Consider the following 21,697-nt stretch of genomic DNA (forward strand, 5'->3'; position numbering starts at 1 on the left):
TCGAGCGTGCAGACACACTTAATACTGCATGTAGTCGTTTCCTTGAGCATTTCCACTAAGGGCACCGGTACCGGGACAGTATTATAATCTTTGTCACAGCTCAAGTATATCAATCCTACACATCTAGGAGAATCCATCGTCTATTTATATTCCCGCTTTGCGTTTGATTCCAATGTCTTTGGTAAGCCCGCCAACACTTTAAGTAGATTCGACTTTGACGTTGCTTGCAGCGAGCTTCGCCGCGCGGGAGCGCTCACTAGCTTCGCGGATAGCCCAGGTCAGCTCATAAGTCCTACAAGCATCTAAAGTCAAACGGCATTAGTAAATGAGGTTTCAGACTACGATGAACCACCAACCTTCATACGAGCTCAAAATCTGGGCGGCATCTGGATCCTCCTCGATGTCCTCAATAATATCAATCCAGTTGGAAACCTAGCGGCGGTGTCAGATAGCTCGTTATCCAGGTTATGGCTATTTACCTCAGAGAAGAATGGATCGTCGTCGGGGAAGGTCACCATGCGTTCATGGTCATCTCCGGGCTCACGGATATATAGCATGGGCTGTACATATGGATTGACAAGCCTTTGGTGACATGAGTCGGGATGCTAGAAAAGAACACTGGAACAACCCACTTCAGCGAGTAACCATCAGCATGCACCTCAAGCTCGCAGCTGTAGTTGTGGCCCTGCAGGGTTGCGACGTGGGTAAAGCTCCCAATAGCGCCAGAGTCGTATTTCCTGATGAAACGTCAGATACGTTATGGATACTGTTTCAGTGGCCCTACCAAGTTGCTGCAGTGACTCGGGGAATCCTGTTCTCGGGGGCGATTTTGCTTTCATCGATGGACATCTTGGACAAATGACCAGCATTCTCATCCCATTCAAGCGAGTGGGCGGTGACAGAGGAAATGTCAACTTCGCCACCAAAGTAACGGGAGAGATCGCAGAAGTGGGTCCCTTGTTCAATGATAGGACCGGCACTGCGGCGTTGTTAAGGAAGTCTGAACAAAATATATACAGAGTTCGATCACCTCTTTGACTTATCCCACCAATCGGGTTTTGCAATAGCTTCGTATGCGCACGCATAGCGTGCAATGGTAGCCATGACAGTCAGACCGTTATCCTCAATGATCTGTTTCATCATCTGAACTGCCTTCAGATATCTCAGCATATACCTGGCAATAGGGTAAAATGTGCATCCAGAAGTAAATTTCCTTCATGCTCACCCAACAGAGCAGATGGCTCCACTCTCTGTAATGCTCTTGGAGACCTTAAACGCTTCGTCCAACTCGCTCTTGGGGCCTGTGGCCACAGGCTTTTCAATGAACATGGCGACTCCAGGGAAATGTTTCATTATTTGCATTTCGATGTCCCGGCCTGACGTTGTGGTACCACGGAACATGGGAGGGGAGCCGATGAGGAACGCGTTTATCCGCTGGGATGAGTCGCGCTGTTTCAAGAACTCTTCAAAGTTTTTGTAGACCTCCGTGGCCTGGTACGCGGAAACGACAAAGGAGTCGCATTTCTTGCGGAGGACGTCCTTGGCACGCTCGACAGCGGGGTCAACGATGGCGACGACTTTGAGGCGAAGACCCAGTTTGCTGATAAAACATTAGAACGGCAAAACCCTCGGAATCTGCACCCACTGTTCAAAACGGAAAGAGTGATTCCATGGACCTTCATCCGAGCCTGAAGGAATCACAAGTAAACTTGGCAGTATTGAATATCATTATCAGATAGCTTACCAAACATAATATTCCCTGCGCCGATGAAAACGACGTTGAAGTTATCAGTACCGCCAACATGAGTGACCCTAGATGTTTACACGGATCAGACAACCCATACATTGACGGGAATGAGAAGGAAGAGATGCGTGAAGGCAGATACTCAACTTGTCCATCCGCACTAGACGAGATGGGTCGATAGATTGTCTGCGGGACGAGACATTGGATGAACCACGACGCTCAATGGGTTTGTTTGATCCCCTGCGAGGACCACCGCTGGCAGGGGTCATTTCGAGACCGGAGGGTCTGCGTCCAGCCATTTGGAATGAGGAGGAGAGAGCAAGAGAAGGCGTTGAGACGGTGGAGCCAAGCCAGACTAGACGCTCCAGTTTTATCTGCGGCGACTGATCGTACAGGCCCCAGGGCCAGATGTACTATACAGAATAGACCAATCATAACCGGAATCCGCGGCCGCTGATTGCTGAGCGCTGAAATTTGAAACGTTGACGTCGCTCTCAATCGTCACCTTCCTAAACGCGCTATCCACTCCAAGCATGCCATTAAACAATTAATACTTTATCTTATGTTCATCTGAGCGGCTCGCGCTCAGCCACTCAGGAAGTACTGTTCGTCCTACTGTTCGCCTGAGATAATACGTCTACAAGCATATGGCTGCCAGAATGTAAGAGCGTCTAGACGCGCCCTCAACTTAAATAAGGGTTGCGACGATGGGTATAACATTTAGACGGGTTGCACATGGGCATGGACTCTGAACGCAAAGACGCGCGTCAACGCTCAAGCTCAAGACTTGTTCGCGCCTGACTGCTCCGAAGATGACTGTGCGGCTAGCTCCTTCCGCTTCCTCTCCGCAGCCTCGAGGCGGGCAGTCATGGCTTTGAGTTCCTCTTTCAGCTTCTCGTTCTCCTGGGCGAGTTTCATGACGTTGCTCGCTCGTTTCTGTACCTTCTCCGCTCTGCAAAGCAAGCAAAGGTGACTGAACTGGACTTGAACTGGGCCTCGCTTTAACTTACTGAGGATCGGACTGGCTTGTCGAATTATCAGAGGGACCTATGATAGAGTCTAACGAAATAGAAAGGTCCTCTGCGGTAGGGATCTCGGGGAGGGATGGAGAGGAAGAGTTAACGTTGCGGTGGGCCGAGGATTCTGATTCTGGTTGGAGTCTGGGTGGAGATCGGTCAGCTTAGGCATGGGCGGGACGGAGAGGAGAATGACCCGCGAGAGCCTCCAGCATCTGGACCAGGGTGGGATGACATGGCTTTTCGGTGAAAGAGAGGGACTGAGAGATGAGGATAGCACTCGGAAGTATTACTGCCAGGAAACGAAAGGAAAGTTGCAATTGGAGGAAGTAATAACAGTACTTGATTAGGTTCCGGGCTGCTGTGGAGAGAAGCGATGCGACTCTGAATTAGGGAACTACTTCTCACGATAAGATACTGACTTCATTGGATTCCTTGCTTGGCCAGTCAAGGGACCATATACTTACTCCTTCTTTCTCCACCACCACCGTCCCCGACGTCGTCGCTGCCGGCCATGCGCAATCTCCTCGACACATCCCTTCCCTCAGACGACAACATGCTCGAAACACACCACCATATGCTCAACCACAATAGCCATGACACTTCGCACTCAGCTGACGCCCCCAATCACGACCTCGACATCGCTCATTTCCACAACGGCCTCGGTTCAAACATGCCTGTATCAATTAATGGACAACAAAACCTGTATTATAGCCCCTACCAAGACTCTCCTTGCAACGTTTTCTCAGACTCGCTTCCTCTCAGCTACTCGTACCCCTTACAGGACGGCCAGCTAGACTTCCAATATATCCTGGGCCAGGACATGCCATCTCAACAACAACACCATCCTCACCCGCACCATAATGGCAATAATCACAGCATCAACAATTCCCAACTGGACTCGCAAAATATCCCGCATCCAGGCGTTTATCCACCACTCAGACATCCTGACGGTGACAGGACAATCCATTCCTCTCCGTCCTCCTCCTCCTCCCTCGGTCATGCTCCCATCATGGGTAAGCCCTCTACTCCGCGAAGTACGAATCCCAATAATTTTACTCTTCTCTCTGCACCCTCACCATTTCCAAAAGTCGCGCATACGCTTCTCCCTCCAGTCATGGGCTCGTCTTCTCCAACTTCTTCTCCAAGAATTGGAAATATCGTGAGTTTTCTCCTGTTGTCGTGATCCATGACTGAGGTGATTAAACTATGGTTACGCAGAATCGCAATCCCGCCAAGCGCGATAACGAACAGCCTCCTGCCCAAACGGACCCTTATGCCGCTGCCTTTTTGCAAGACCAGCTCGGTAAAGCAAAGTGGGAGACTTTTTCTGCCCGTCTTTTTGAACGCAGGCTGGGTCCGACTAAGTCCAGGGCTAGATCGAAGCTCAAGGGTGCTGATGGAGACTCCTTGAGTTCTGGCGGAGCCACTGCCATTGACTTTCTAGTCAAGGTTGAAGTAGTCAAGGAGGTGCTTCGAACATATGTTCCGTGAGTGCCTCCATGCTTGTGTAGTGTCGCCTTACTAACGTATCTATCCTGCCATTGTTAGGCATCCCTATAACCCTCTTAAATCGCTCACTCACCCTTATGCCTCTGCTCCTTCTGGACTCGTGACTCTCACCCGGTCTACTGTTTTGATGCTCTCTGGCTGGTCGAATACTCAGTTTTCGTACTGGGCACGCCGATCTGAGGGCGTCTCGGTTCTAGGCTCGCACGATGACAGGCTACGCGCGGTTGCAGGCGCCCTTGGCAGGCGCTTGAAGGAAGGAGGCACAATTTCTAGTCTCGACGATCCAGATTCACACTTGCGCAGTACCTCTGCCGACGAGGCTGCAGCGGGCGTCACTGGTAAGGGCCTAGATTTGATAATAGAGGAGGTGAAGAAACGTACCGGCTTGAGTCCATTTATCCGTGGCAAACACTCCAGCCTGGACCCCTTCGGAACAACAACATCTGACAGGGAAATGGCTTCGGGTTCACCTCAAAGTGCTCCCACTACCGTCTACATGCCTACTTTCCAGGCGATGCAGTACTCACACCCTTCCTCACCTGGATCACCTTCGTTGCATCGCGCGGCAAGGAAAGGGCGGCGATCAAGTAATGCCGATTCACTCGTTTCTCTTGACGCTATCAGTGTCAACTCAGATCCGGTCCACCATGATGATGAACAAGCTCCACGATTGGAGTATGTCTTGTCAAAATCCCGCGTGAACTCACCCCTTCCGGGCGGCGCGGCGCCTGAGTTACACCACCCCGCATCTTCAGGCTTTATTCCGGCACCGCCGCCCCACCTTAGGCCTCGTGGCATCGCTGCCATGGACAACGCTCTGAGCGATTCTGCAGCGATGGCTGGACTAATTAGAACATATGATGACGATCCCCGGGAAGCCTTTCCGGTGTCAGATTCTCGGTCTGATTTTGAGGGCATAAACAGAAAGCGTCCTCGTGGGCTTGAGGAACTTGCGGCCGAGAAAAGGTTCAGGGTTGGGAGCAGCTGAACGTAACGCCCTGTGATGTGGATGAAAAAATGTATTGATCTCAAGGACAAAGTCCTTTCCCCCTGTAGCATGGATATTCAACTTTTCAGCAAGAGTTTTCTATCAGACTCGCATACATCACCACTTCTTTTTTGTCATTATGCCCCGTGTTCTTCTAGTACTCCGGCCGATTAATGTAACTTGTATCCCCGCATCATACTGACTTCTTAGCTACTCTCTGACATTTGTTATTGTACCCAGATGCCCAGTACTGTAGTATAGCTATTCCTCAAAATCAATCCATTCACGATGATCTCAGCTACTCTTTCTTAGATCGAGTACGGTACCCCAAAACCGATACAAAATCTGTCATCGAGACGAGGATTGACTAGAATGAGCATATTATCGTAGCGCAGCCCGAGATTGTTCAAAATCTACAGATTCAAAATCTACAGACGAGATCTTAGTGACATATACTTAGCTGGTGGCGACATGTGGGGTTATAACAGCTGGTTACAGCAATCAGGATGTACGTCATAATCATTGCTCCCGATCATGAGAAGACTGGAATAGACTGGAACGAACCGAAATGATGGGTCGCCAACTTGGACAAGAGAGGCGCACGAGACAGTAAGAAACCTACACCAGAATTAGAGCACCAACCAGTACGTAGATATGATAAGCAATTATACGGGCCATCAGAGTCAGCTAACTTCTTCCTTTCTTTCGTTGCAAACGCATAGCCAGTTCTTGGACGCGTCTGCTATGGCATTGTCCGAGTCCTCAGGTTACGGGATAATTGCTGGTTCCGTGCTGTTTTTCCTCCTCGCTAGCTATGCCACTCTCTTTAGCGCGGTGCTGCCATTGACTGGCTTATACGTGAGTGGAAATGCTCCGCTAAGGCTTTCCAAGCGACATACATAACGAATGCTATGTCGTCGACTAGGCCCTGGACGCGATAGCACAGGACAAGCACTACAAGTACTTTATTCTCCTTGCGATACCCACAACCGCGTATTTCATCATCGTGAATTGGGTGGGGTGGCAATACTACCAAAATTCATAATTGCTCATTCGCTGCATTTATGACATGAGATGGACGAATAAGATGTCTAGTTGCACGAGGAGCTACTAGACATCATCACAAGGGTACTACAACCATGAGGAGAGGGTCGGTTGCCTACCATTAGTTGACAAGTGACTTACACCCAATCATAAAGAACGGTGCCGCTCGTTTATGTCAAGTTGGATTAGACATCCCGTTGTACGTACGGTAACGTCGAGGGGCATTGACAGCACTGTGAACTTGATGCACTGCCAGTGGGCTCTACAAAAATTGTCATCATAATGACCCTCATCCCACACTATCCTCGTTGTACATTTTGCTATCTAGGCGATTGAGTCCATGGATACAATATTGGAATAACTGCACAAAACGAGAAACCAGACATCCGTTTGAGTGTATGAGAAATCTACGACTGATCACAGTGAATAACATTAAGAAACGAAATAATAGACCAAATTAGGCTTCCAGAGATGATTATGATTTTTCCGTGGGTGGCTGCGACCTGCGCTGGACCTGTCTCAGCTCTTGCCAGAGCCGACTTCGCTCAGGTTCGCCTGCTGCCGAGCTCGGAACCATCGACGGAGCCGGACTTGGATCTCGTCTTGAGTGGCCAGAGGCCTTGGATCTTGTAGGGCTCAATCGACGTCTGTTGAACAAAACAGGGCGAGGCGACTGCTTTGCCTCCGGCTCCATTGCGGAGACCGTTGACCGGGCCGCAACAGAACGAGCTGGACTTGAGTTGCGTGTTGTTGTCGAGGGCCGCAATGCATCCGTAGGACGAGGCCTTACGAGCATCCTTGTAGTCCCAGGCCGCAAACTTGGAACAGTGGGCCTACGTTGTGGACGAGGTGGTAGTGGAGCATCCGAGTCTTCCGTATCGGTCTCCAAATGTGTATTGCGTCGAGGGAAAGGATTCCGAAGGGATATAAGGGTTGCCGCGCTCGTTGACGGATATGCTGCTCGAGCAGGCGGCTTAGGAGCCGGTAACCGTAAATATCGAGCGCGCCTAAGCATTAAACAGTAGTCGGTGATTAGTGGAAGGTGCATAAGCTTATCACGTACGCTATCTCCTTTAGCTGTCGTTTTGTCCGGTACTGCTCGTCCCACTTTTCCAACGCTCTAGCTAGTGCAAGCTCGAGCAAGCTAATCAAGTAGGAGACAGAAATAGCTTACAAAGAACCATCCTTCGGTGCCATTCGCGAGCTTTGTTGATCAAGGAAACGTCGGGGGTGAGGTTTCGCCAAACTTCCCAATACTTAGCCTTTGTTCGTGTTGCATCGAAACGAATAGCAGGTAAGGACTGCAAATTTATATATGAGAGTGTGTATGTCACAATCGGCGGGGGCTCACTTTAGTTTTGGAGTGCCAGATCCCAAAGGCTCGAAAGACTAAATTCCTCTGACTTTGAACTATCAATTGATATTCCTACGTCGCCTCAGTTATTCAGCCTTTGTTTCAAGTCAGAATATACTCACAATAGGTTTTAGTTTCTGGTCTCTGAAACGATCCTGCCAATTGTCCCAAGCTGCGGTAATCTTTCGCCGTCTCATCTCCTCCTCACTCTTTGCAATGGTCTCCCGTTTACGAAGGCGAGCACGAGAAGCACTCAGCCAACGGTGGAACATGCGACGCATATTTTCTTCTTAAAGTTAGTTGGGCCCGTAGGCAGAGCATTGGCGCTCACCTAATCTCTTTATATCAAGGTGACTCTCCATCAAACTAAGCTCTTCCGAATGCCTTACGCAAATGAACTTCCACTTCTTGAATGTTCGCCTGCGTGGAGGATGATGTGAGCCACCAATGGTGATACAACAAGAATTGTCACTAACATCAACATGGTTACCTCGGTTCGCTGTTTGACATCCAGTTCACGTAGCTTGATGTCTATTACCCGGTTCGTCCATCGCGTTAACGCGTCACTCGTCACCCGCTGCAAAACTAAGTCAGCCGAATGCGAAGCATACAAGGCGAGAACGAACCAGGGAAACACGGCGTGAAACCTGTTGTTCGGCCAGGTTTCTCCATCTCTGTTCGCGTGACCTTTGCAACCACGCTACATGTGTAGTTTAGAAATTGCACAACGCGGGGGAGAAACTGAAGTGTCCTACCGTTGAAAGATGCATGAGATTTTATCCGTTGGAAGTCCTGTACCTTCTTTTCCCTCGTCCGTTGTTGCAGGTGCGCGTACCAGGCTTTCAATGCCCGTCTCTGTAGGAAATACATATCGGCAACTTTGGCCTGTTTGACCAGCTTGAGCCTTGATCGAAGTATAATTCGCCACTTGAAAAGCGCGTCTGATTGTATTCTTGCTGAGTGGCGTTGTACGGCAAAGGCATGACGACTTTGAGATATTTGATATGTCTGCCGCCAGCTTCGCAATGATTCAATGGCGCAAGCTGATGACACACGCATCGAGAATTGAATAGCTTCAGCTAATGAAATAAAGCAAGGGATCAAACATTCAAAGGCCGCAAAAGGGGCGAGCAGCTAACCTTCCAGACCTCGTTGAGCGCTGAGTACATTGATCCACGTTGTCCATGCATACTTGAGTATACGGATTGCTTTGACCCTTTCAAGAAGACTGGCTCGTTCGCGAGCTTTCCACACCCGCATCACAGCGCATTCAAGGATGGTATCTTGTCGACGGGTGTGTTTGTCAGCGCGCCGTTCGAGGTTCTACAACAATGGACATTATCAGTGCTTGCTCTGATAACCGTGACGTAACCTTACACACCTGTATCCGATCTCGGGAGGCTTTCCAGGTCTTCATAGCCCTTTTCATAGTCACCTTATCATAAAAATTGGACGCAAGTCGCCGATTGTGACTTCGAAAATTTAGTTAATCAATGCTTTCAATGCACGGCACTCACTTACAGCTGGTTTCTCCACACATCCACACCCTCTCTCAGGACTCTTAGTTGTGATTTCTTCACTACCAACTGCGATGCTTCCCTGACCGACAGCACTCTTTTCCACTGCTCGAACACCCTGAGTATAACTCTGCCTTCGTGCCTTGCTATCTGATTGTCAGCCATGCTATCAAGAGCGTCCAGCGCTATCATTTTTCCCTGCCAACAACGAAAGAACCGGTGGGCTAGTCGTTCCTGAAAGTGCAATTCATTCAAATGAGACAAATACAGCTGACGCCATCTTGCCCATGCATCTTTCCGTTGCTTTGCTTCCCGTCTGTTGCGTATGTCTTTCATTTTCGCGCGCATGTCTTCTCGCCATGCTGCCTGACGTTTCAGTCTAATCCTCAGCGACCAAACGTGCAGTACTCTTCGTAAACAAGAGGTATCGTAGGTCTTATCCGCTTGGTGTTGTTGGTCCATTACATTAGCGGTAGAATTGCGCCAATTCCGAAGGTATGTTTCCAAGATGAGATTTTTACGGGCTTCGTCTACTTGCTGGTCTCTGGTCTGAGAACAATGATGTTAAGCACAACGTCGTGTTAAGAGCGCTTCTTACATGGATCCACTGCTTCCCCGATCTCCAGACATCCCAACATCGCTCTGCCAGCCTATCCTGATAGAACCTGACAGCGTCCTCTTCGTCTCGCTGCTCCTTGATTTTTCTCCAAGCATCAGCTTCGTTGATGTTGCTGTCACTCCTCCTTGCATAACCCATAGGGCCCTTGCGGGAGCTCGTCTTGGATGGGGAGAGGGAGCGAGTGTCCATTAACGTGGACATCTTGATCTTGCCATCGAGATGGTTGTGCGTAGTTAGCGGAGAACTAGGCTGGTTAACAGCTGTCCGGTACGACGGCGGGGTGGTTGACAATGATGGCGCTGGAGTGATATCTGTTGCATTCGTCTCTTTATCCCAAGGTACAAACAAACGGCCGGTAGCTTGGGCTGTAGTTTGTTCTGACGAAGAGTGCGTTCTATGTTTGCGCGGAGTGGGTGAAGTAACACTAGTATCTGTAGCATTGCGTTAGGTTCGGCTTAATACGACATAATCCTGAACTCTCGCCTTCCCCATCCTCCATTTGAGCTCCATCTTGGTGCGAATGCAAGGTGAAAACATCGTCTTCGTCGCGTGAAAGTGCGGTGAGGCCGGGCGTTCGGCGCGTCATGGAAGGAGGGGGTGACTGCGAGCTGGAGCTCAATGTAGACATATTTTCACTGTAGCCATACTGCGATCTGACAGAGCTCCATTTGTGTGTCCAGCTGGGTCCGCGAAGCTTGCAAAGCTCGAGGAGTCTACCATAATGTACGGTCTCAGTCTGGCTATCCCAGCCGCGCTCGTGCAGTTCGTCATTATACGCTTTGAGACCGGCAAGAAAGGAGGTGGCATTGGGGGGTATACGAGCTATTACGGCATCGAGGAACTGAACATCGCCTGGAGACAGGTTCTGTAGGTCGGATTTGGTGAGGGAAGTCGCGGTAGATCTGGAGGCATCTGCCGTCGTGTTGGTCGTGTTGAAGCGCGAGGGTAGGCCGGAGGTATTTCGAGTGGTAGCAGTTGACTTGGCTGGCGATGAGGTGCTTGTTGGACGGAAGGAGAACATGTTTTCCGTCTTCGTCAGGCCCAGGGCATACTCAAGGAGCGTGTACAAAGCTTTCAACGCGTCGTGCACCGCGACTCGTGCTCAGTGCGGACCGACGGAATCAGTATACCGAAGTGCTCGATCGTACCTACTAGTACTATCCAGCTGCTATCAACTAGAGTAGAAGGCGAAGTACACTACATGACGTCTCGGACGAAACCGAGCGTCCCTATAGAAGAAGCCGTCAACTCGAGAACTCGCTCGCTTTCTCGTCGTTGTACTGCCAGTAATATCTCCATCTCCTCTTCGGTCTCTTCGTTTTCCAATAGCACTTCAGCGTGCATCCGTAAGAATACGTTTAACAGCGCTTGCACCGCCTCAAAATCTCTTCGTGTCTCAAGTCGTTTTCGCATCGCTCGTAAAAACTGGCACAAACTGGATAAGGTGACCAGCGAACGCAATTCCACGTCTATTGCGGCGGGAGAAAGAGTTTTGATGTAATCGAAGAATGAGTCCGCCGCTGCCCTCGATATGAGTCAATAGCATCAACGCATTCGCTACAAAACTCACAATCATCCTTGTCGCTGACAAGATGAGCAAGCCTTCTCTGGAACACACTCTCAGACCTTGTCGCAGCGTCTCTGTCGGATCTGCGCATGTGGTCCTTCCTTTCGACATCTGTCTTCTCAGCAGCAGCAAATCTTCCCTCAACACCAGGAAGTGGTGGCAAGAAGAAAGGAGCTTGTTCTGGCCTTTTCGGAGGTTCCCTTGGCTTGTTGCGAAGCTAAACACAAGGGTCAATGGGCACAGAAACAGACGCCTAGGCAGTATCAAAGGCTCACTTGGATGACATCGAGATTTAGCAGCGTTTGCCACCTCGACCGGGGGAGCAAGGTCAGTGTTACGAGATCACCGTCGAGCTGAGGTGGTGTAGAAAACACATTGGGCGTTTCCTCCGCAATGGTAAGAGCAACAAGACTCCCATTTGCTAAAGAGAAAATTAATACATGCGAGACCGACAACTGGATGTACGCACTTGTGTCTTCGTCTTCGTCTCCTGCCCCTTGCATGACAGGCATATCAACGTCCGCGACATCTTCTTCTCGTATAGAGCGAAGAGAAACTTCGGTATACTGTGCCCGATTTGCCCTGTACAGTAGCGCGTACTTAGCGATCGACGTAGAATGCATTCCCAGCCAGACAAAGTCGTCATCCGCCGCCGCACTTCGCGTAGCGGGCGATCGGATGATGATTTATTAGAAAGGGAGTAGGAGTCAGACCACAGACCATAAATAAATCCCTGGGCTATTTGCATGCGTGGTAGCAAGAAAATCGTTGGTAGGTGAAAATGCTATACTCGGCGCGATGTTCGGGGTACGGAATGCGTCGACGAGTTGTCCTGTAGGGATGTCGAATGTTCGTATTACCGAATCGAAAGATGACACAATGATCCAGCGGCAATCAGGGGAGAAAGACTAATCTACTTTCAGCGACGTGACATTTACCGAAAAGTGCGCCCGTACCATATCAAGGATCCGTCCTCGCGAACCGCAGGAAAGCTCTCTGACGACCCGATGGGTCTCGATGTCAATGATTCTGACATGCATGTCCTCACATGCAGCTGCTAGCAAGCCGCTATCCCTGTGCAGCGATATCAAAAGAATTGACGAAGAAAGGTCCAATGTGTCCTCCAAGTTAGAGGTATGGAAGTTGAAAAACTTTGACAACATCATTACTATCTTTCATGCTCCTCAGCCAGAGGCAAGTAACTTACATTGATTGCCCCAGCCAAAGTGCTGACGATGACGAGGCGGTTGAGTGCATCCGTCGCGATACCAGAGACGCAGGTATCTTCCCGTTTATGATCGTCGCCCTTGTCAAACTTGTTGGCAGGAGATGCAGGCTCAAAGACTCTGCGTTGGATGCCTGACTGCATATTCCACATACATACACCGCCACCCGACGTGCCTGTGATTCCAAAGTTGCCGCATGCTGTGACACAGACAGCCTAATAAAGGTCAGGACATACATGTTACAGCAAGAGATTGAGTACCTTCACTCCTGGGCTCGCGGATTTGCGTTTTGATCCATCGTGCTGCTGGAACTTATGTTTACCCACTTTCTTGTTTTGAATCGACCAAGTCCGTGCGAGTGATTCATCCGTATGTGCCGTAAGAACGTCGTCCCAGTCTTTTGCCCGAGTTGTGGAATATGAAATCGCCGCGATGGAAGGGAACTTGAAAGACTGTAGTGGTTTGGAAAGTGCTGACGATTTTTTGGCCAAAGAGCCTGAAGAAAGTCATACATCAAAGCGTGCGATGTGTCGTATGAGTTTTTACCTTGAGATAGCTCGAAAGACCTCGAGTCTCTCACGACGGAGGTATATCGCAGACTTCGGTCAGAGGAAGCGGATAGGAGCTGCTTGCCGTCCTCGCCATAGTAGCGGATGAGATGAGGAGGGGATTGATGCCCTGACCGATACTTGAGAAGGCGAGGAGCAGCAGTGGGAGAATCAAATAACCATTGCTGTTTCTCCAAGTCAACACACAAGACACCATGAATCTGCAAACATCCAACCTTCACACTATTGTCATCTCCAGAGCTGATCAAAAGAGGCTGCCCTGGAACCCATGCTATTGAGCATACAGCACTTTCATGGGCACCTCGAACAACATGCATGAGACGACCACCGGAGTTGAGGTCCCAAAGTACAATAGACCCAGAGGAAGACGCGGAGCAGAGTACGGGATGACCATCTAAGCAACGATGCTACGCCGTGAGTAAACCTTCAAAGTTTTATACTGGCACAAACCATCTCGGAAAGACAAGGACGTAATCCGGCCACCATCCATATACAACCTCATTAGCCGTTCATCAGTCCGTATATCATATACAGAGATTTCGCCAGAACTGAATGCGATTGCGACAACGTCGATCGCTGGGGACTGGACGAGTGCGGTAATTGGATTCATAGGTGCGCTAGGGGTAGCCAAAGAGGACGCAAGGAGTGATGAGCTTGCGAACTTGTGGATGCATGTTCTGAAGTAACGTCAGAATTCTCTATGAAAGGAGGAACGTGATTACATACTGTGTTCGTGTGTTCCATAGCTGCAGCTCACCCTCGCGACTGGCCACAAGAATCTTATTCAAGTAGGTTGCAGGATGAAGCATCAATGTCGCCGTAAATCCATTGTCAAAGCTCAATGCCGCAGTAAAAGTAGGGCCTGCAGGAGAACTATGTGAGTATATACATTAATAATACGGTGGCTAAGATGACTGACCATCGGCATCAACCCCCCAGATAACAAGTCGACTACCATCCTCTGTCAAGGCTAGGCATTGCGAGCCAAACATTGTGATTGGCCCCAATGGCATTCCCAGGGGATTGGAGAGTCTAAAAACCTGACGAAAATGATAAGATATACTGTGCAAGAAACAACGGATTGTAGCCGACCTCTTTACCCCGAGCGTATTTTATTACTTGAGAACCCGAGGTAGCCCATACTGCATCTCCGTCCATCAACACACAAGAAAGAGGCTCAGAGGCCTCGGGTCCTGACATAAAGAGAAATGAGCCAACTAAACCGCTAATGTCAGAGGCACGAATACATACCGACGAACAGGAGAGACATCTTGCTCCCTTCCCATAGAGCCCATGACCGTCCAAGACATGTAAGGATGTGAACTTTGGGACCATCAGTCGCCCCTTTGTACGAGCGCGCTTGTAGGTGGAAAGGTACATGGTTTGTTACAAGACCGAGGGCACGGAACGGAACGAATAGGTGACGTTCTTGTGACGAGGATGAGGACGCAATAGCGCGAGATTCGATACGTTGTTTTTTGCGTGGTAGGCTAGCTATCCGTGCATCTTCATGAGCAGTCATTAGGCGCGATCAGAAGGTCTTCTTCGACACTACTGTTGATACTGAACAAAAATCTCATCAAGCCGGTATGCGCACCTGAAAGCAAGTCACGTGATCCAGGCACGACACTCGCGTCAAATATCGGAGACTTCGTCGTGATCGTACAACACCTAGCTACTTTACCTTAAGCTTCCTACGTACACATGAACGCTATAGGCGCCGCGACAGCGGCTTGTTCTTATTTGTTTAATGGTATACACATACAAATCTTCTCTAGATCTCTCCCCCCCGTCGTGACCTCCCGCGATCCACCCCTCGGTACCATCCCGTACAAGTTCGGTCATCACATGGACCAGCTTGATCAAACCCTTCATATGGCCCGGGTACTGCTGTGCAGTAGTACCGTACACGACAACAGAAAGGGCCACGAGATTCGCGCTATCATGGCAACTTAATGACATATCACGGAACAGACTGCTTTGAGACTGCCGACGCGTTCGCGTTCGATTATCGCGATGCTGCACTATTGCAGTGCTCTCCAGCTCAGGTATGGTATACTTAGCAGAGTCAGTACAAGTTCCAGCCTCAGATCCTCACTCCGCGGACCAAATCAAATCATTAAAGAACAAGTACAATTATCTGTTTGCAGACGAGGGTTGGTTGCTTTCGCACTTGAAAGTACTCAAGGATGGACTTGGCCTCCGTTCGACCTAGCTAGCTCACGTCGTTGAGTCGCGTTAGTACTTACTACTCACAAACTGTTCAAAGCTTGCTTACCAATTGAAATGACAATCCAGCTGACTGACGTGGGGAGATTGGGCGGGCAAATTGCTAAGAATTCCCTTATTAGACTATGATCAGCCGGTATCCGCAGCGCAACGAGCAGGTCAGTTTCGCATGGGAGTGCGATACGACGACTGGCATCTCGGCACGGACACATACTCTGCATAACACCATGACGCCCCTCCGGACCGCTGAGAGCGCGACTCAACTATTTGTAGCCCAGCCCTACCTCGATGGATCCTTGCCCCTTGACTTTCTACGGCTACCCCAGTCTTCATCATGGCTGACCGTGCGCCTACTCTTACCGTCCCAACTTCCAAAGAGGATCCTGGTTCGTCATGGAAGAAGGATGAAGAACAACATCTTCCAAAGAACAAGATCGGCATAGTCTTCTTTGGTCTGATGTGCTGCACATTCTTAGCTGCATTAGATCAGGTGTGTCATAGTATTTCTTCTAGTTGTGATATAATGGCTTTGAATATTAATGTCTTCCAAGACTATCGTTGCTACAGCGCTCCCAACCATTGTTGGAGAACTAGGTGGCGGTCAGAATTATAGCTGGGTAGGCAGGTATGTGTTTTTCATGGGTGACTTGACATTCACGAGCTATAACATGCTCTAGTGCGTACATGCTGGCGTCTGCTGCGTTAGGACCACTCTACGGCAAACTTTCCAACCTCATAGGTAAGGCTTTCTAACATTTCTTGCTGGACAGCACTTCATACGTCGATTTCAGGGCGAAAACCAATATTGTACAGTTGTATAGTGATATTTTTGGTCAGCGCAGCCAATTCGGTAAAGATTGTATGTACTCACGAATGTTTCAGATTGGGTCTGCGTTATGTGGCGCTGCTCAGAACATGACCTGGCTTATTGTTTGCCGAGCCGTTCAAGGCATTGGTGGTGGAGGCATTATTCAGCTCGTGCAGATTACTATATCAGATATAGTGTCCTTACAAGAGTACGTGCGTGCCACTCATGAGTTCATCCACTTTCATGAACTTCAATAGCCGAGGAAAATATGGAGGATTCATTGGTGCAACATGGGGAATTGCTAGGTTCGTATCGGGGAAACCTTGATTCACTTTGACTGATTGTGACATAGTGTTGTCGGACCTCTTCTCGGAGGTGTACGTTGCCTTTCCCAGACCATAATTTGATCAGAATTCATGGCCCCTATAGGTCTTTACGGATCATGTATCCTGGCGATGGTGAGTGCAACATTCCGCTGTGGTTCTAAGAGCTTGTCGTTGAGAATCTTTGAGGTGTTTCTGGATAAATTTGTAAGCAGACCTGACCGACGAATACATATGATAAGCTAACATAATTATGGATAGGCCGACAGGGGGGCTTGCGGGAGCCCTTCTATTTTTCTTTCTCAACCTCAACCCCACACCGCATCGACCTTTCAAGGAACATATGCGCGAATTTGATTTTATTGGATTGATCGTTATCGTCGCGGGCGTGGTTTGTCTCCTCATCGGATTCAATTCTAGTGAGACGACATGTAGGTCAGCTAATGCTCCGACGCGGTTCTGGCTGCCTATTTGATGCTTTAGGGAAGAGTGCGGAAACCATTGCTTTGCTGGCGATCGGTGTTGTGTTACTCGTTGCTGGTGGCATCAACGAGCTGTTTACGAAACGTTCACCAATCATACCTCCTCGAATCTTCAGGGTATGTATACTTATCTGATTACCAATAAAGACTGCACACCTTTCTACCTTGCAGACTCGAACAACCGGTATTATCCTAATAACAACTTTCCTCCACGCGATGACGTTTTTCGCTGGTAAGCCAGCTTTAAATCATTTCTTTATCGGACCATGACTAATCTGCTGACAGGATCTTAGTATGCTCGTGTTAATAACGGTAGTGATGTATTTGCTGATCTATGTTGTAGTTATCTTCCACTCTACTACCAAGGTCGGATGGTCCACATAATCACTATCAAAAGCTCATAATTCCCATTAGTGCTTGGCGCTTCAGCAACAGGTTCTGGAATTCGGTGAGTTCATTGCGCAAGATTTGATCGTGGTGCAACTGTAACTTTTGGGGTTACAGAATGCTTTCCTACTCCTTGGGAGGAGCCGCACTGTCTGCCTTGTCGGGCCAGATAGTAACGCGTACTGGAACCTATCGCCCTTTGATGTGGTTTGCATGGGGTGTGATGACTCTGGGCTGGGGTCTTATGACGATGCTTGATAATACTTCCAACACGTGCGTTACAATATTCCTTTATCCCTCTCCCAGCCATCTTACGGATTTTACAGCGCTGAGAAAGAAATATACCCCTTAATTACGGCTATCGGCATTGGGTGTCTTTTCCAGGTGCGGTGCAAATGGTCATAGTGTTCAGCGGAATTTTATGTCGGGTTAGACACCACTCATCGCATTGCAAGCTGCGATGCCGATCAAAGACATGGCAACTAGCACCGGGGCGTTTGTGTTTTTGCGGTGCGTGCTACCATGACCTTATGGTTTCTGCGGGTATCTGACCCGCCGAAGAACTCTCGGCGGTACCGTGGGCATCACCGTCGGAGAAGCGATTCTTTCAAGCGTTCTTCAACAGCGTCTAAGCTCAATACCGGGCATTTCATCTATCGACACATCCGCAACAGGACTCAACGACAGCATTAGGACTATTCCGCAGATCAGTGTCAGCCTTCCTTCTCGTCCCTGTGGGACATAGCTTTAACGACTTTATATACAGGACCCCACGCTGCGAAATGAACTCATGCACGCATATACAAAAGCAATCAGCACTATATGGATCGTCAACACGCCACTTGTAGGCGTTGGCTTCATCATGATTATCTTTGTTCGTGCATATTCCCTGAAGCGAAACATTGTCAAGAACGGGGGTGCCAAAGGGGACTTAGAAAAGGCACAACCCACGCAGGAAAGCGATCCACAACCAGAAGAAGCGAAAACACTTCCACCAGATGCCGTGTGTGACGACGCAACAGAGCGTACCCGCACTGGTGAAGACAGCATACAAGAGGAGACACAGAAAGGTGATCAACAGGTATAGTACAGAGTCTGATCATCGAGCTTGCCAAACCCTTCGCATGGTAGATGGCTACATCAGGGACCTCATGGTGAAGCAATGACTCCATTGCAGAGTACATATGCATCCATTCACAATGTACACCGAAGTGCTATTACTGCACAATGACGTTTAAGCTTGAGACATGCATAATGTCAAAGTTATATCAAATAGAGGACTATATATAACAAGATATCGTAACAATATTGAAGTAGGTGGCCACTCGACTACCAATATTTGATATGCCCTCCTCGACGAAACCGTTATGCTAGCAGTACTTTGGACCCGCAAGTGTATCACGATACATAATTTGAATATAGATTTTCTCATTCTCCACCTATGGGTGTAGGAATGGACGATGTTCATACCCTTTCGAAGAGCTATGCTTTGAGGCCACGGAAGAAGATGTTGAAACTAAAGCCAAAGGACATCGACACCAGTCGAACCGAGAACTGACCAGCACAATATTTGGCGTTCAGACGAGGGTACTTAGGTGCAGTGGTTAATTATTTGTGGGGAAAGCTTCGTAGGACACCCATCGCTGACTGCATTCGACTGTTACATGACTTTCATCAAAGCAGCGGGCGAAACTGCATCGTTTCATGACAAGAGGAACAAGTAGTTGGAGTAGGCCCGCGTCGGTGCCGGCCCCAGAAGATTGTAAGCAAGTAAGAAAGTTTGCGAGTAGTTGATGATGAGATGGAATTGCCCAAAAAGGGCCGAGTGGCCAAGGCCCGCTTATCTCATCCGCCACCCTCTTGATTTTCGTCCGTCACGAACGAGCGAGAGTCTGACCAGTGTTGCTTCCAGTCCGGCACCTCCAGTCCCTAATCTCTAGCTTCTTCTATGTCTGAGCAAGCTCAGAACTCGATTCCTACCTTCAAGCTCGTCCTCGGTGCGTCGCTCATCGTCCATCACCCGATTTTCTATACTCACAGCATATACGAACACCACTGATCGATATTGCGCGATCCTTGCCTTGCCATTCCATTCCATGCTCAAATCTACCGCTACTTGTCCTGAATTGACACACTCTAGTTGGCGATGGTGGTACCGGCAAGACTACGTTCGTCAAGGTGAGCTTTACACGTCCCGTATACCCTTCATCAACGATCGTGTTCTGATCATTGTTATCCGTAGCGTCATTTGACTGGTGAATTCGAGAAAAAGTACATTGGTACGCGTCGAAGATTTCGATAATTAGATTGGCTTCATGACTGCCTCTGACGCGGTTGACTTACATTAAATCAGCTACTTTGGGTGTTGAGGTTCATCCTCTGACTTTCTCCACCAACTTCGGCACCATCTGCTTCAACGTCTGGGACACCGCAGGTCAGGAGAAGTTTGGTGGGCTTCGGGATGGCTACTACATTCAGGGCCAGTGCGGTATCATCATGTTTGACGTCACGTCCCGGATCACCTACAAGAATGTCCCCAACTGGCACCGTGACCTTGAGCGCGTTTGTGAAAATATCCCAATCGTCCTGTGCGGAAACAAGGTCGACGTCAAGGTTCGGTATCCGTACTTGTTGCTTTCACTATTCTCATGGTGTTGCATACGCTTTAGGAGCGTAAAGTCAAAACTGGGGCCGTCACGTTCCACCGCAAAAAGAACTTGCAGTACTTTGAAATTTCTGCCAAGTCCAACTACAACTTTGAGAAGCCCTTCCTTTGGCTTGCAAGGAAGCTTGTTGGGTTCGTTCGTGTTCCATCCCACTGTACCCTTCTCACCACATACGTGTAGCAACCCTGGCCTCGAGTTCGTTGCTGCACCCGCCCTTGCTCCTGCGACAGTTGAGGTAGATAAGGCACTGATGGAGCAGTATCAGAGGGAGCTTGCTCAGGTACATAGAGCCATTCTTTTCAGCATGGCAATAGCTAACTGAACGGAATCTTAGGCGGAAGCCGTCCCACTTCCTGAAGAAGACGACGACCTGTAATCTATCCCTTTACCTTCATCCATCTTCACGATACACTCCATAGTCAATGTTCTGACTGTCCGCCCGCTTTCACGGTTCTCTGAAATTACAGTTACATTTGTGTAGAACATATCATGATTCAAATGATGTACCTATCCTCTGGAGACTAAATATTGTCCTCCGAGGAACACCGGGCATGCTAATAACCATTTGGTCGCACTGTCACTTCCCATGTTGAGGCTTATACTAAGTTTGAGGAAGCAAGGCGTATACCTGTTTCCTGATGACGAGAATAAGCAGATCACACTTAAATTGATACAGTGCTTGCATGGTATCTTAAGATCTTAGATCTTAGCGTTAACAATCACGTCGGGCAAATTCATGTACCATCAAAAGAATTCACCCTGTCATTGATTTGAAGCCTATGCTCAGAGCTTGATCCATGGTCATCGAATTAGCAAGACGATCAACAGTCTATCTAGTCAGAGTTCCGCATGAAAATAGGTAACGAAAAGTAAATGCAACTTGATTTCAGAAAACGGTCCAACTGCATATATCTTTGCAATGAAGGTTAGCCATCCAGTGGGGGTAATGTAGAGCGAAACAGAAGAAACATACCCTACCCTCGATGTAAACCTTATGACCAGATGAAATGGATATTATGAGAATGTAGGGAAAGGGTATAACCAAAGTAACGAATGCTAGCAGATCTGGAGATGTCATGAAGGAATGTGTCGATGAAAGCATACAAACAATGTAAGGAGAGGGGGGGGGGGGTTGAAATGCTCAACCACATCGGCAGGTGAGTATCCTCCAGAGAGAGGATTTGGGGTGAAGGTCTTCATCTTGCTCGTGTTGCCCATCACCTTGAGACACGCCGATATCGTTTCCACGAGCCCTCACAGCACTGACGGCAGGCGGCGCGGCGCCAACGCTGGATACCATCGGTGAAGCTCGCCCATATGGCTGTTGGGAGCCATATAGGCCATCGGCACTATCTTGGGTAAGCTCAGGGCCTCCGGGTGCGCCATACGGATTATGAGCGTTGCTGATGTGACTGGCGCGATGCTGAGGAGAAGCAACCGGGACATTGACTTGTGCTGCAGCAGAGAGTGGTGTGACTTGGCCAGGAGTACTTCCTCCGGGAGTCAAAGCATTGGGCACTTTACGTTGCTTGGATCCATTGCGAACGAGAGCCGGTGAAGGTGGAATAACCCCGCCACCGACATTCTGGGATTTCCTCCAATCGTTAGGGCGTTCAGCATCCCTTCTGCGCTCCTGTGGCAGACCG

At 49.1% G+C, this 21,697-nt stretch overlaps 7 protein-coding genes across 7 annotated transcripts; 3 read left to right on the plus strand and 4 right to left on the minus strand.

The window, feature by feature from the left end:
• Window positions 1-198: 198 nt before the first annotated feature.
• CONPUDRAFT_47850 (uncharacterized protein) lies at window positions 199-2,013 on the minus strand (the record flags this gene model as incomplete). Its single annotated transcript, XM_007765851.1, has 10 exons — window positions 199-302; window positions 357-432; window positions 480-582; window positions 633-737; window positions 785-979; window positions 1,031-1,174; window positions 1,226-1,600; window positions 1,646-1,688; window positions 1,745-1,812; window positions 1,892-2,013. 10 exons carry the CDS (start codon window positions 2,011-2,013, stop codon window positions 199-201), a joined length of 1,335 nt encoding a protein of 444 aa, XP_007764041.1.
• Window positions 2,014-2,381: 368 nt separating this feature from the next.
• On the minus strand, window positions 2,382-3,692 carry CONPUDRAFT_141808 (uncharacterized protein). Its single transcript, XM_007766483.1, has 4 exons — window positions 3,228-3,692; window positions 2,957-3,052; window positions 2,755-2,904; window positions 2,382-2,696 (listed from the first exon to the last, which is right to left on the minus strand). Exons 2-4 carry the CDS (start codon window positions 2,995-2,997, stop codon window positions 2,525-2,527), a joined length of 363 nt encoding a protein of 120 aa, XP_007764673.1. The 5' UTR covers window positions 2,998-3,052; window positions 3,228-3,692; the 3' UTR covers window positions 2,382-2,524.
• A 2,312-nt stretch (window positions 3,693-6,004) lies between these two features.
• On the plus strand, window positions 6,005-6,305 carry CONPUDRAFT_48163 (uncharacterized protein; the record flags this gene model as incomplete). Its single annotated transcript, XM_007765872.1, has 2 exons — window positions 6,005-6,118; window positions 6,186-6,305. 2 exons carry the CDS (start codon window positions 6,005-6,007, stop codon window positions 6,303-6,305), a joined length of 234 nt encoding a protein of 77 aa, XP_007764062.1.
• A 474-nt stretch (window positions 6,306-6,779) lies between these two features.
• On the minus strand, window positions 6,780-10,815 carry CONPUDRAFT_48490 (uncharacterized protein; the record flags this gene model as incomplete). The annotated part of the gene is made up of 14 exons (XM_007765896.1): window positions 6,780-7,311; window positions 7,368-7,428; window positions 7,479-7,605; window positions 7,656-7,730; window positions 7,781-7,944; window positions 7,990-8,078; window positions 8,141-8,235; window positions 8,285-8,358; window positions 8,414-8,737; window positions 8,798-8,981; window positions 9,040-9,130; window positions 9,180-9,724; window positions 9,774-10,225; window positions 10,257-10,815. The coding sequence occupies 14 exons, from the start codon at window positions 10,813-10,815 to the stop codon at window positions 6,780-6,782; spliced, it is 3,372 nt and encodes a 1,123-aa protein (XP_007764086.1).
• A 176-nt stretch (window positions 10,816-10,991) lies between these two features.
• CONPUDRAFT_49249 (WD40 repeat-like protein) lies at window positions 10,992-14,678 on the minus strand (the record flags this gene model as incomplete). Its single annotated transcript, XM_007765953.1, has 15 exons — window positions 10,992-11,314; window positions 11,356-11,578; window positions 11,637-11,772; window positions 11,827-11,943; window positions 12,082-12,269; window positions 12,318-12,512; window positions 12,569-12,802; window positions 12,848-13,083; window positions 13,134-13,320; window positions 13,372-13,550; window positions 13,607-13,833; window positions 13,883-14,018; window positions 14,076-14,196; window positions 14,249-14,349; window positions 14,408-14,678. 15 exons carry the CDS (start codon window positions 14,676-14,678, stop codon window positions 10,992-10,994), a joined length of 2,874 nt encoding a protein of 957 aa, XP_007764143.1.
• A 1,016-nt stretch (window positions 14,679-15,694) lies between these two features.
• On the plus strand, window positions 15,695-18,655 carry CONPUDRAFT_97710 (MFS general substrate transporter). Its single transcript, XM_007766484.1, has 20 exons — window positions 15,695-15,875; window positions 15,937-16,010; window positions 16,063-16,124; window positions 16,177-16,217; window positions 16,268-16,401; window positions 16,451-16,498; window positions 16,546-16,570; window positions 16,623-16,651; window positions 16,706-16,723; window positions 16,778-16,947; window positions 17,000-17,115; window positions 17,170-17,230; window positions 17,284-17,290; window positions 17,342-17,364; window positions 17,413-17,446; window positions 17,503-17,658; window positions 17,712-17,769; window positions 17,819-17,895; window positions 17,947-18,097; window positions 18,152-18,655. The coding sequence occupies exons 1-20, from the start codon at window positions 15,720-15,722 to the stop codon at window positions 18,470-18,472; spliced, it is 1,761 nt and encodes a 586-aa protein (XP_007764674.1). The 5' UTR covers window positions 15,695-15,719; the 3' UTR covers window positions 18,473-18,655.
• Window positions 18,656-19,245: 590 nt separating this feature from the next.
• On the plus strand, window positions 19,246-20,636 carry CONPUDRAFT_79761 (GTP-binding nuclear protein). Its single transcript, XM_007766083.1, has 7 exons — window positions 19,246-19,382; window positions 19,526-19,563; window positions 19,628-19,664; window positions 19,739-19,998; window positions 20,055-20,182; window positions 20,232-20,331; window positions 20,386-20,636. Exons 1-7 carry the CDS (start codon window positions 19,334-19,336, stop codon window positions 20,425-20,427), a joined length of 654 nt encoding a protein of 217 aa, XP_007764273.1. The 5' UTR covers window positions 19,246-19,333; the 3' UTR covers window positions 20,428-20,636.
• Window positions 20,637-21,697: the final 1,061 nt, after the last annotated feature.

Source organism: Coniophora puteana (genome assembly GCF_000271625.1).
Source record: "Coniophora puteana RWD-64-598 SS2 unplaced genomic scaffold CONPUscaffold_2, whole genome shotgun sequence".
NCBI classification, from domain to species: domain Eukaryota; kingdom Fungi; phylum Basidiomycota; class Agaricomycetes; order Boletales; family Coniophoraceae; genus Coniophora; species Coniophora puteana.